The sequence below is a fragment of the Gorilla gorilla genome, chromosome 5 (genome assembly GCF_029281585.2).
Source record: "Gorilla gorilla gorilla isolate KB3781 chromosome 5, NHGRI_mGorGor1-v2.1_pri, whole genome shotgun sequence".
In the NCBI taxonomy this organism is placed as follows: Eukaryota; Metazoa; Chordata; class Mammalia; order Primates; family Hominidae; genus Gorilla; species Gorilla gorilla.
In genome coordinates, this window is record NC_073229.2 from 167,897,597 (window position 1) to 167,910,672 (window position 13,076).

At 38.4% G+C, this 13,076-nt stretch overlaps 1 protein-coding gene across 6 annotated transcripts in view; it reads left to right on the plus strand.

Moving 5' to 3' along the window:
• The window catches only part of PHACTR2 (phosphatase and actin regulator 2), a 292,400-nt gene that overhangs the window by 211,124 nt on the left and 68,200 nt on the right, over positions 1-13,076 (plus strand). For 3 of the 6 annotated variants that reach the window (XM_055391371.2, XM_019029803.4, XM_004044779.5), the window contains exons 4-5: positions 4,633-4,791; positions 10,964-11,203. In XM_055391371.2, coding sequence (XP_055247346.1) covers positions 4,633-4,791; positions 10,964-11,203 — 399 coding nt within the window. The remainder of the gene's footprint in view (positions 1-4,632; positions 4,792-10,963; positions 11,204-13,076) is intronic. The other 3 variants (XM_055391372.1, XM_019029804.3, XM_004044778.4) reach the window with 1 other exon arrangement.

Sequence of the window (13,076 nt, forward strand, 5' to 3'; positions counted from 1 at the left end):
CTTCATTCTTTGGTCTTTCTTTTGTTTTCTTTTGAAATTTAAAGTGATCATGGTCTTTGTAAGGTAAAGCGGTGATTACTGCATTCCAAGAGCCTTGCTTCCATTGGTAATGCCTTTGTGAGCCGCAGAGAATCTGAAGTATTATATAATTCTAGTGACTTTCCTGGTGAATCCATCACCATGTGTCATTCTAAACCTAAAACTCTGCAAAGGTACATCCGAGGCCAATACAGATGAGATACAAATGCTTATGGCTCCTTCTCTTCTCTATTCTTGAGTTTCAGTCTTTCTATTCACATGAAACTCATGTGTTTGAGTAAATGCAAAGTTTTAGCTTGGTTCATGCTATTTCGTTTCTTAAGACTACCAATAAAAGAGAAGAGAGAAGGCACACATACCTCTTGTCCTTTGCACTCTATAATAACACTGAAATGTACAATCAATAAAGCATGAATAGGCAAACTAAACTAACCTGCTTTCTGTGTTCTCTCATGTAATTTTGCAGTACTGTTCTCTTTTCATTTCTCTGAATCTTTCCCTAGCAATGATTATTTCTAATTTTTTCCCCTATCTCTGATCTTCTCTTTTTTTCTCTATCCTCCCGAGGAGGAACTTTGTTCAGAAAAGACAAGGATCAGATAGAAACTGGTACTGACCCTCAAAAGAAGACACTAACATTGGTTATTTCTCCAAATAAATAATACCTAATGATTTTCATCGCTTCCACTATTAAATTTAAAATTAAAGGACATTTTGTTGCAATTTTGTTGATTTATCTCATGCCTCCCTTCCCCTCACATTTACTGTCATAATGAAGTATTATTATTGTACTTTTATGGGAACAAATAAAATGCTATTAATTTAGAATTGAAATTGAAATTGAAATAATAATACAGCTGTTTTCCTGATATATGTTCCTTGCAAAGGACTTAACATTTTTTGGCATTCACTATTTGTAAATCAAAATGACATGCTTTTTTCCAACATCTGAATAATTCCAGAGTGGAGCTGAGAAATGCTTTCCTGTTTTTCTCCTGATTCAAAGAAAGTAGGGAACTCTGGAGTGAATAGTAACATTTTCTTAAGCCCTCGCAATTTTAGGTATTTTACTTCAATTTCTGACCTGTCAAACTTTTCTTACTCTACTTTATGAATGAATTTTATGTTTTCCCTGTTTTTCTATTATTTTGAAGCTATTTATTTCCTGTTTGAGACTTTTAAGAGTTAAAAATGCACATTTCTAACTTTTTAAACTTAAAGGTAGACTTGCAATATCAAAATTAATCCCCTGTCCAATGTCTCTGAAGGCAATAGAGAAATAATATACCCATTGAAAGCTTAACACTGGGCCATCAGCTTTATGGGATGGGCCAATGCATTTATTAGACATCGTTTATTTAGAAATATTTTAAAGAAAGCACAAAATGGAAAATTTTATGATTGAAACTGTTAATGGGTTTAAATGTGAAGATTAAAAGCCCATCTTTTTTTCCTAATTAAAATTTGTAGGTAGAAAAAGAATTTGCTCTGTCTAAAAACCAAGTAGCAATAGTCAATTTAAAGAAATGATTTTTATTCTGCCGAATCTGTGAAACTATTTGCCTCATAGATTATAATTTCTTGGGCCAACATATACTTCTCAGAAATCTAACTCTCTGATCTTTTTATTTAACTTTTCCTGTGGAAACTAAAAGTTTTAAAGCATAAAAGAACAAAACAATGTTTTAACCTAAGCATAATATAATAATAGGCTTAATGTTTCAGAAGTCATAAAATACTAGATTTTACTTTCCAGCTTTTCCATGGTCCCTATCTAGAACCGTAGAAATTATCTAATGGTTGAAGGTTCCTGAGGATGTCAGTAGTAAATGGAGTCCTTCACCTTTTCAGCTGAGGGCTGGAGAAAATAGTTTTCTGTGATTTTCCCAAAAGCGATTATCTGGAGAATTTCAGTCTGAGAGACTAGAAGCTGCTGTTCTTGGTAACAACCTCCTTTCTGCTGCCAGTGAAGATTCATTGTTTGCCTTGATCTTCTTGACCTTGCGTCTGCTCTTGACAGTGCCTGTACATCAAGCCCTTTATTCAGTGAGCCAGATAGACTTTAAAAATCCCTCTAGCTACCCTGAGTCTGACCCCATCCCATCATATCCCATACTCTCCCGGCTATTGTTATTTTTCCTTTTAGGTTCTCTTATTTACATCCAGACATATCTTCAACCTAAAAGTTCAGTGATTCGTCTTCTCTCCTGGGAAGTCTATGATCTAGTCCAAGTTTGCTGCTTACCTCTGCTTTTTTCCCTCCATCTTTTCCCTTAGCTTTTGACATGAGGTTGTGGAGGTGGTTTTGCCTGTGTGCCATCCTTTCCTTTTCTCCCACTGTGGACTTTTGTCACTTGCCTTTTGGTCATACATGATTTTCTCTTTCTATCTGTCCCTCCTTTAACTATAATATATCCCCAATACACCTGTTTACTAGAAGGAGGTGACCCCCTTCAAACACCCTCGTGTTCCTTATTTAACCACTTGTTCCTGTTTGTGCTTTATCTCTCAGTTTTCTTTAAGCTGACAACTACGTTTTGAGTTTTCTCTTGCCTTTGCTGTCATGAGATGTGTTGACTTGGGCCGCTTATTGTCACCTGCCATCCAGCTCAGCACCTTCTTGCCTTCCTTTGCTCTGCTTGTATTTTACTTACACACACACACACACACTATGTCAAGGATTTAACTTATTTTAATTCTAAAACAACTTCCTTAACACTCAATACTAGAAAGCCTTTTCAATATACACATCAGCTAATTAATAACTTTACTTCCCCTCTGTTTTGTTCTTGAATTCCGTATTTATCACAAATGTGTCTCTTTTTCCTACAATTATTTTCATACTAACTAGCTTTATTTCATGCCTCAAAGTAAGTATTTTCCACATTGTTGACTATTTCTCTCTATCATAGGATAAGCCACTTTCTTCTTGTGTCACAGCTATTAAAATTTCCAGGTTTTTCTAAATTTAAGAAATCAGTTATTTAACTAAAAATTTTAATATAATAATGCGTAAAATAGAATTAAATTGTCATTGACATGACTTCAATATACTTTTATTATCAACTAAAGTCAAAGAAAACAAAGATAAATTTATATTTGAGTTACCTAAAAACTGAAGATTTTTATACATAAGCAAGTGGTTTTCTGTTTTGTTTGGAATTTTCCATTCTTCATTTTTATTTTATCTGGATATATTGTGTTCTCCTCCTTTTTATAGCTAATTTCTTGGGATTTAATAATAGGAATTAAGAATCATTTGGGTTTTCTTTGGTTTGACGTATAGTCTTTTAAAAATTCTTACTTTAATTTTATTAAAATAGTTGAGATTTACTTGTAATGGCATTGCCTTCAATTATTGTTTATTTTAGTTTTACACGGGACTTAGTTATAGGTTATTGGGAGTTACATGACTAAGCAACGATTGCTTTTTCATTCTAAAAATGACATAATTTCATGATATGTAGTTGATTTATTAAAATGTCATGTCTGTTTGTTCAGAAGGCAAATGGATTTTATTGTTAAGCCAAAGCAATTCAATCATATTTAATGACAATTTGGGAAATGGTTTCTGTTTTATAATGATTGCCAAGATAAGAGTAGTAAAAAATCGAAAGAGCTGTAATCAAGCAGATTTTTAAGTTTGCTCAAACCTTCCATTCGTTCATTTTTCTTTTACAATGGTAGCAAAGCCTCTTAAAATTTTCCAGATATAAAGTAGGGTTAATCTTTTCAAGAATCACTGAATTAAATGTTTCTGCAAAGTCTCTTTCACTTTAGAAACCCCCAGGAATTATGGAAATACAGGAGTTAAAATTAGTAATTTATGATTTAGATCTCTCAACATTGTATCCATTATGGTTTTTTAAAATTCCTTTGTGATTACTTTTTTATGTGTGTTTTTTTTTTCTGGAATGTTTTCAAATTATTTTTAGGACAACTTAGGGACTTTTTGGCTAGTTATATATAATAATTACCTGAGTATACTTTAATCTTTCCATAAACAAATAAAAATAAAAATAGCCTTGCTATCATGTTTTCCCTGAACATAGAGTAGCAGTTATATTACTGTGTGAAGTTAGCACATCATATACTTAATATATTCTGGAACCAGTAGTACTTGGAAATTTTCATATTCTCCCACTTATTGTTTGTATGTGTAATTACATTTCATGTTATTTGTGTATTTGCATTCACCTTGTGTTTTTGGTGCTTGTAAAATGTTTATTCCATTTTCCAGATTATTCCTCTCGCCATTCTGTTTCTGAATGACAAAGAAACACATAAGTATTGACTTCAGACAAACCTAAGCACATGAACAAGGGACTCTGCTGCCCTGGGATATTGGATAATTAGGATGATCATTCCTGTTGTCTTGAAATGGCGCATAGATATTCCCTCCATAGCAGCTTTTCCCCAAGACGGAGGATTTTCTAGCTCTTTTGTTTTGAATAAACTGGTGAAACAGTGCAGGGTGTATTTGGTTCCCAGGGACTGAAACATGAATCCAAATTTTACAATCCTAGTAACTGGAAAACTTGTTTTTAAGAAAGCCAGCAAGTTAGACATCTAGGTGTTTCTTTCCCATTTTAGATGGAGATGTAACAGTTAACTTTGAAAATTCAAACGGGCACATGATACCCATCGGAGAGGAATCTACCCGAGAGGAAAATGTAGTAAAGTCTGAAGAAGGTAATGGCTCTGTATCTGAAAAAACACCACCTCTGGAGGAACAGGCAGAAGATAAGAAAGGTAAAATAAAGACAAACCCATATTATTTACTTTAGTATATAGCTCAATGTCTAGAACCAGCACTTAGGCTCCAACTAGTGACTCTAAAACCAGCAGTCTGCAGAGGAGAGGTTTACAAATAGAAAAAAGAAAGAAATGATAGCTAGTAAAGTGAAATCGGATGATTTTCTCAGGTAGATGCATCCATTTTATAAGCACAGTATTTGTTTTTTCAATTATTAAAAATGTTAATTAAAAGTAATAATCAGAAGGGGTGGCCTCTTTAATCATTAGAGATGTCTGGGAAGATTATCCTTTCGTAGGAGCTTTGTCTCAGGATCATAATGAAAGTGAGAAGTCTGAACATCTTTCTCTGCTGGTTACAATTGGCCCCGTGAGCAGTTCAGCATGGAGGAATATCAAAACCCACATGGCTTGTTCAGCCCAGCACTGTCTTCAGCAGTGGGAACTTGGCTGGTGGCATCCACATATCCAGCATCATAGGTTCCAGACGTTGCTGAGAGAGACCCAGGAATAGCTCCCAGAGATGCCACGGACTGTGGTTGCTCTGCTGGCTGATTCCCACAGCCTCTGTGCAATTGGAAACTTCAAAATGTGCCAGAGGCGATTATGCTATTCCCAGAAGACTTCTTTAGAGACCTTGGTTCCTAGAGTGAATATGCTACAGTAGATTGAGATACCTGCAAGATACATGTCTATCAGGGACTCCCAGAACATTCACAAATTCCTAGTTATGGATTGATGACATCTCGATACCACTGCTGTGATGCGTAGGAACCTCCAAACATGAAATGAAACTTCTGTAAGGAAAGGTTTTGTGGGGAGATTCTAGATGCCTCCATGCAGCATAGAAAGGAGTCTTTAGGAAATATACTATTTCCTGTTTTATAATGTCTGTCTCTAAGTTGAATGGTAAAATTTTGTCAAACCTAGTGTGTGTTCTGTGGGCATTTTGAACTCTTAGAAACTGATGAAAGTGAATTCTCTTCCTCTGTTCTTGACCCAGATCCTTGAGAGAGAAAGGGAAAAAAGATTATTTGATGGCCCTATTAAACACACCATTGTAACTTAAAATCATCCTCTCTGGAAGTTCATAACTGTTCATTATTTGCATATATATTAGCCTTTAAAAGTTTTAGAAGCCTGTGTAAATAATCTGTTGGAAATGTATTATTTTGCTTTATTTCAAGGGCTTTATCTAGCCTTGTTCCATTGAAGGACTCTGGTTAAGCTTATGTACACAAAATATGAAATTAACTAATACTTTCAATGATAATATTCCTGGAACATAAAAAGAAAGTAGACTTACATAAATTTTAGTGGGATTCAGTTGAAAGTATTAACGCAAGTAGTGATGTTTTTTGTTTAAGTCTTTCTGTCCTGTCTCGCCAGACTGTTGAATTTCAAATCCATCTGTGGTTTGTCCCTGGCAGCCTTCTCACATCCAAGAATCGCATCCTGCATTACGTAACAGTGCCATCTCTGGTGCCTGGTCTATGCAGGGTATTCGTCACTGGACTGGCCAGACATCAAAGGAAGTGTTTCCCTTATCAACATAATAAAAAGTTCCTGACAGTTTTATATGAATTAACCAACAGACCTTGATGTTCTTGAAAGAAGATAGCAGACCTTATGGGTCTATGAATAGTTGAGAGATGTTTTTCTTTGCTTAGAATTAGTACATTCAATTCTTCCTTATCTGATAAGGTCCAAGAGAGCCTGTTGCTTGGCTAGTAGGTACATGAGGAAGGAGCTGGGAGTGCTGGCTGCTGACATACCACTAAAGAGGCAGTGCGGCTCTCTCCTGTGTGGAAAGTGCACACACCAGAGCCACAAGGAGAAGCACTAGGTATAGAAGCCACTTCGTGAGACTGAAAAGAATGTCACGCATAACTAATATTACAGTGTATTATGTTAATTAGAAAATGCCTTATGACAAAGGTAACAATTTATTTCTCTAGAAAAACACATTTTTCATTCTGAAGACCAACTCAAGCTTCACTTTTGCCTCTGCTCCTCTTCTGATCTCACTGCTTGTGTGAGCTCACTACCATGCAAACCCCACCATCCCATGATCTTAATTCACCCTTTATTTTGGGATACGGTGCTCCCTTTCCTCCTGCATGAAGCCAACTTATTCAAGAGCATTCTGTCATCTATTTGGTTATATTTGCCAAACCATATCATCTGCCTTTAGAGCCCTAGATGTGTATTATATCTCTTCATAAGACAATATCTCAATACTTTAATATTTGAAACATCACCGTCAAAGAAAGCAAAACAAATGGCACGTGGTGTCCTTCACACTTGCTCTGTGAGTAGATTCCACCCAGGCCCCCTGGGCATTTCTGGGGCTCCTGAAGGCACCTGATACTGTAGTTGGTACAGTGGTCTTGGGCCTCCTCTGCCTAATACTAGAGACTTCTTCCTTAAGGTCTTTGGGGCTCTTGGTCTCCCATTATTCTTTCTCAGTAAGTGCCTTTATATATATAAGAGCAGAAAAACTCACTTGCTCCCTGTTAAACAAAGCTTAGTATTAAATATAAGAAATCTTATGGCTCACGCCTGTAATCTCAGCACTTTGAGAGGCCAAGGCGGGCAGATCAGCTGAGGTCAGGAGTTCGATACCAGCCTGGCCAACATGGCAAAGCCCCATCTCTACTAAAAATACAAAAATAGCTGGGTGTGGTGGTGGACACCTGTAATCCCAGCTACTGGGAAGCTGAGGCAGGGAGAATTGCTTGAACCTGGGAGGTGGAGGTTGTAGTGAGCTGAGTTCAGGCACCATTGCACTCCAGCCTGGGTGACAGCCAGTCTCAAAAAAAGAAAATAATAATAATTTTAAATAATAAGATTTTATAAGAATTCTAAGAAATCTTGCTTGACATTATTTTTATCAAGTTATTATTTTAAAATCTTCAATGAAATAACAAGTGGTGAACACTTATTTGTTCCACAAATAATGAAGGTCTACCATAGGTGAGACTCTACTAGGGGCCAGGAAAAGACTAGTAAATGAAAAATGGCCTTTGCCTTAAGAGCATGACCTGTGAGGAGACCAGAGTGCAAACGGGCAATTGTAGTGCAAGATGCGAAGTACCATAGAAGGCCTGAGCACAGCAACCCAAGGGAGCTCACAGTGAGGACCAACATTGGTTCTCAGAGGAAGATATTTATGAACTAAGACATGAAGGAAACAAGGAGGTCATCAAGTGAAGCAGAGGAATTGGGTAAGAATTGCATTCTAGGCAGGGTGAGGACCACATGCAGCCCCAGGCTTGTTCTAAGTATCGTTGACCTCAAACCTTCCAGTGCTCAAAGGAGCCAAGCCTGGAAGTATGGGAAACAGCTTGTTTTCCAGACCGCATTGCTGGAAAGGCTAGCATCCTTATCAAGCCAGAATGACTAGGCAGCCCTTTCTTAACCTTCTCTTGAAGTGATAATACTCCTATACGCCATCAGTTTATATCATGTCTTCAGATCACATGGTAAGTGTAAAATATACAACTTGACTTAATTCATTACCTCCCAGCTCCAACTAAAGCTCTGTTTTCTACTGATGTGTGTCAATAACTATTAGACAGTCAGTCCCATTCATTGAATAGACATAGTGTTTACAGCATTGTGTTCGATGGAATTTTAAATTTCAGACAAAAGGAGTTTATAATTCAGTCAAAAAATTATACTATTTGCATACTCATATGTCCCTGCGTGTGCGTGCATGCACATGTGCACACACACACACACACAGACACATAACTTAAGAATTACCAGGATGACAAATGTTCACACATAGTTGGTAGCGTTCGAAGAGTCAAGAGGAGCAGACGTGTTCTCTAAGGAGCTAGGAGAAAGTCTGTTTGCAGTGTGTTCATTTTCTCCCTAGTAGGTCTTGTCATTGCCAACCAATCTGGTGAACTATCTCCTCCTTCCCAAACCCAGAAGCTGGATTCTTTCCAGTATACCTTTAGAATTTTAAGCCTTAGGCAGAAATGAAAAATACCCCTCAGTGACATGCTATTAAGGGAGAGGATAAAACGTGTAGAGTTTGTGGTATATAAGAGAATTAAGGTGACATGTGTTACAGATCAGTTTGACTTTCACTATGGATGACACTATTGGGCTTAGTCTCCATACTTCATGGTATTATACTGGGAGCTAAAGTTACAAAGATGTATTTAAAGAATAGACTTCAACCATATGTCAGAAGACTGGGAAATTAACGTATATTTATATATTTTAAGTTAAAATTAAATGTTATAGGTGTGTATCAACTTGTATCATTCTCAAACCTAACTGACTTTTGTGATTTACTTGCCTGGTTAAGACTGGCTGAGTTAAGAGGGCCATTACTATTAGTATACATGATACTCAGCTTAGTTGAGGAGACAAGATATATAAACAGAAAGGCAAAAATACAAAATAGCTTCTGATAAATGTTGAGTAAGTGGCTCACACAATAAGCCCAAGTAAGTTCAGAGGTAGAAGGGGTCAACTTGGGCCACAGTGACCGAAGAGAATTTTGTGGCTGAGGCAGGATCAAAGGTGAACTTTAAAAGTAAAACTTTGTTGATTACCTATTGTAACTGAAGTCATCTATGCTAATTATATATGTGGATTGATGGGGAATGTGGTTAAAAGAGAATTCTATACTTCACACTCATTAGGATAAGAAACAAAATAATATAAATAATAATAAAATGCAATATATTCCAATATTAAAACCCTTTCTAGAGCATTCAATTATAGGAGCCTTGGTTAAGGCTCGATCTTGTCTTAACACTGTCTCAAGGTTTTTATTGTGCCCCATTTTTAAAGAAATGCTGCCTAGCTCTTTGGACTAGAATGGTATTTTAGTTTAATTCTCATCAGCCACTATTAGGAAGAATACAGATGTGAATATATGAATGAACTTTCAGCATCTCATCTGTCTTTCAGTAACAAGAGACTAATACTCTTTCTCCTCCGGTTACACAAAACCTTGTGAGAAGCTGCTATTCTTAGGTATGAGTTTTGGATGAATTTTAGCCTTTGTCTTTCCAAAATAATTATTTGGTTTACATGACAAAATAGACCTAAGTATTTCTTCGATTCGGCACCATCTAGATGTACCTACAGTTGTGACAGTGTTTGAAAAGGCCAGGCATGGTGGCTCATGCCTGTAATCCCGGCACTTTGGGAGGCCAAGGCAGGCAAATTGCTTGAGCCCAGGAGTTCAAGACCAGCCTGGGCAATGTGGCAAAACCCCATCTCTACAAAAAATTCAAAAATTAGCTGGGCGTGGTGGCAAACACCTGTGGTCTCAGCTACACAGGAGGCTGAGGTTAGAGGCTGCAGTGAGCCGTGATCATACCACTGCACTCTAGCCTGAGTGACAGAGCGAGACCCTATCTGAAAAAAAAAAAATTTTTTTTTTTAAGATTTTCTTTCATGCACACACACACACACAAAAAAAAAAAGAAAAGAAAAGAAAGGAAGGAAAGGGCAGAGGAAGTTATTTTAGAACAGGAAGCTGCCAATGTACTGGGAAAGCTTTAGAAACTTTTGCTAGTAGAAGATGATTCATTCTAAAGCGCATTGTTGCCTCATGTAAAAGATTCTCCAGAGTCTCTCTTAGCTTACAAAATAATTGGGTTTTGATCACAGCGAGGCTGAACACAGATCCCTTTCAGATGGATCAGGCTTGAGTTCTCAAGGGTAACCATGAGTCCAGCAGTTGCTGTAGCTGTCATTCCTCACCCCACAGCAGTGACTGTAACGAGTTCATCTGCCACTCTCCAGGAGTGGCAGATTCAACTTTGTTAAATCATTGTTTGTTCAATTTAAATGTAGCACTTCACGCCCACATCATCATCCAGCAACCCCAGATCCAAGGCTGGAACTGAGGCCCCTGACTGCAAACATTTACACACATCCTCAACCTAATTTCGTCAAGGTAGTTTGTACAACCCGGTTTTATTAAAGCGTGATTCGTGTACCCTGAGAACACTTCTCAGTTTGTCTTTCAGCCTTTGTTTTCACCCTAAACTGTGCTCTGTCTGGTGCAGAACTCCGTGCTGATTCTCAAGTACCAAGCAGCCACGCTTTGTGTCACTATCGTCATGTCTTGCTCCTTGTGTTTATATGGTGTGTGTCTGTATCAGTCTGCTTCTGTTCACTTTCTCGTTTATAGAGAACACTGAAAACCACTCTGAAACACCGGCAGCTCCTGCTCTACCTCCTTCTGCTCCTCCTAAGCCTAGACCCAAACCTAAACCCAAAAAATCACCTGTGCCTCTGAAAGGGGCCACTGCTGGGGCCAGCCACAAAGGTGATGAAGTGCCTCCCATTAAAAAAAATACCAAGGCTCCTGGTAAGCAGGCCCCCGTCCCTCCACCCAAGCCAACAAGCCGAAACACGACCCGAGAGGCTGGTGAGTATGCCCCCAGTGCCCTGTGGGGTCACTTCTAGGGTGCTTGGCTCTTGGATGGGGCTAATTGTTTCTTCTAGGTGTGATGGGCTTTTGGTGTCTTAGGACATTACACCAGCAGGTTCAGCTTTGACACAAAGAATGCCCGGGAGATTCCTTTGTTGCTCTCTACCAAAGGAAATTCAACCCATTGAATAGTTCACCTCATTAGTTTTTGAGTGAATATACTGGTTTCATCTTGAGTATCCACTATCAGCACCAGTTGAAGGATACTGGGAGTAGTATGCCTGATGAATGACAATGATCTGATATAACATTATTTAGACATTGACTGACCTTCTACCTATATGAGCCTATGGGTGGCTTTTTGGCTTGGATTTTCTTTCAAAATATCTAAGGTTTGCATATAAAAATGTGACAATTATAACTTTGATGTATTTGCTGGATGTTGATGTGTTAAATCCTCAGCATCCATAGTCATCTCCCTTCTGATAAATGACAAAGGGTTCATGTCACTTGTTTCAGCTCCACCCCACCACTTTCTACTGCAGTGAAAACTATTTCAGTGGAGTGGAAAGTTACACTCTCAGTGTTCCACACCTCCCCTGTAGACTTGTGTGTTCTAAGGCAAAACATCCTGGTGTCATGTGGTTATAAGTTACTATTATAAATCACCAGTGGATGTTTGAGTGACCTGCAATAACTTCATGCAATATGTATCCAGCTTTGCTTTACAATCAGATATGCTTGATGCAAAGTGGAAACTCCCATTTTTTTAGTGAAGAGGAAGAAAGATGCGTACCATTTCACTTATCTTTTAAAAGGACATTAATCAGGCCAGGCCCAGTGGCTCACACCCGTAATACCAGCACTTTGGGAGGCTGATGCGGATTGATCACTTGAGGTCAGGAGTTCGAGACCAACCTGGTCAACGTGGTGAAACCCTGTCTCTGCTAAAAATACAAAAATTAGCCAGGCGTGGTGGCGTGCACCTCTAATCCCAGCTACTCAGGAGGCTGAGGCAGGAAAATCGCTTGAACCCAGGAGGCAGAAGTTGCAGTGAGCTGAGATCGCGCCACTGCACTCCAGCCTGGGCAACAGAATGAGACTCCATCTCAAAAAAAAAAATCTATTTTCCTTAAAATCAACAGCAACTTTCTAGCAATTGACTGTCGGGATTTGCCTTGGTGTTGATCTTTTTCCTCTCATAATGTATGACCATAATGCTCAAATTCAGAGAGCGGTTTAGTTGACAGTATAACAGATCTCTGAATGCCAATAGACATCCCTCTCCCTGTGCTCCTCATGTCCCGCCTTTGACCTTTAGTGTCTGGGTCTCTTCTAATAAGCTCTAAACTGAAATTTCCCAGAATGATGTGCCAACAGTGCCCAGTGGCCATCTCCTCAGGGAGCAGCTGTCCTCACCCATCAGTGTCCATTCTTGTTGGGATCTGTGTGTGTTTTCCAGACTTCCTAGAAAACCCTAGAAGCACTGCTTAAAGTGAGGGAGGCACTGATCTTCTTCTTAAAGAACATCCCCAAACGATCACTCTGTCATTGGGAATTAAGCTCCTGTCTTGCACTAACTTCTCCACTTTCCCATTCTCCACGTGGTAGTGGCTCACTCTGAACTCAGCTTGGACTCTCTTTACTTCCCTCAGAAGAAAGCCGATGATTAACACCAGGACAGGGGATAGCTTTCATAAACGATTTTGAGGTTTTTCCAGATATTTTGCTTGAAGATTTATTTAGGCACTCATGATGTTCCTAAGAGAATAGTACAGTCATTTTATTCATTGTATTGTAAAAGGCCTGACTTTTCCAGAGGCTATCACAGAGAAAACAGGGGTTGCATTTAAGTACACCAACAAGCCCA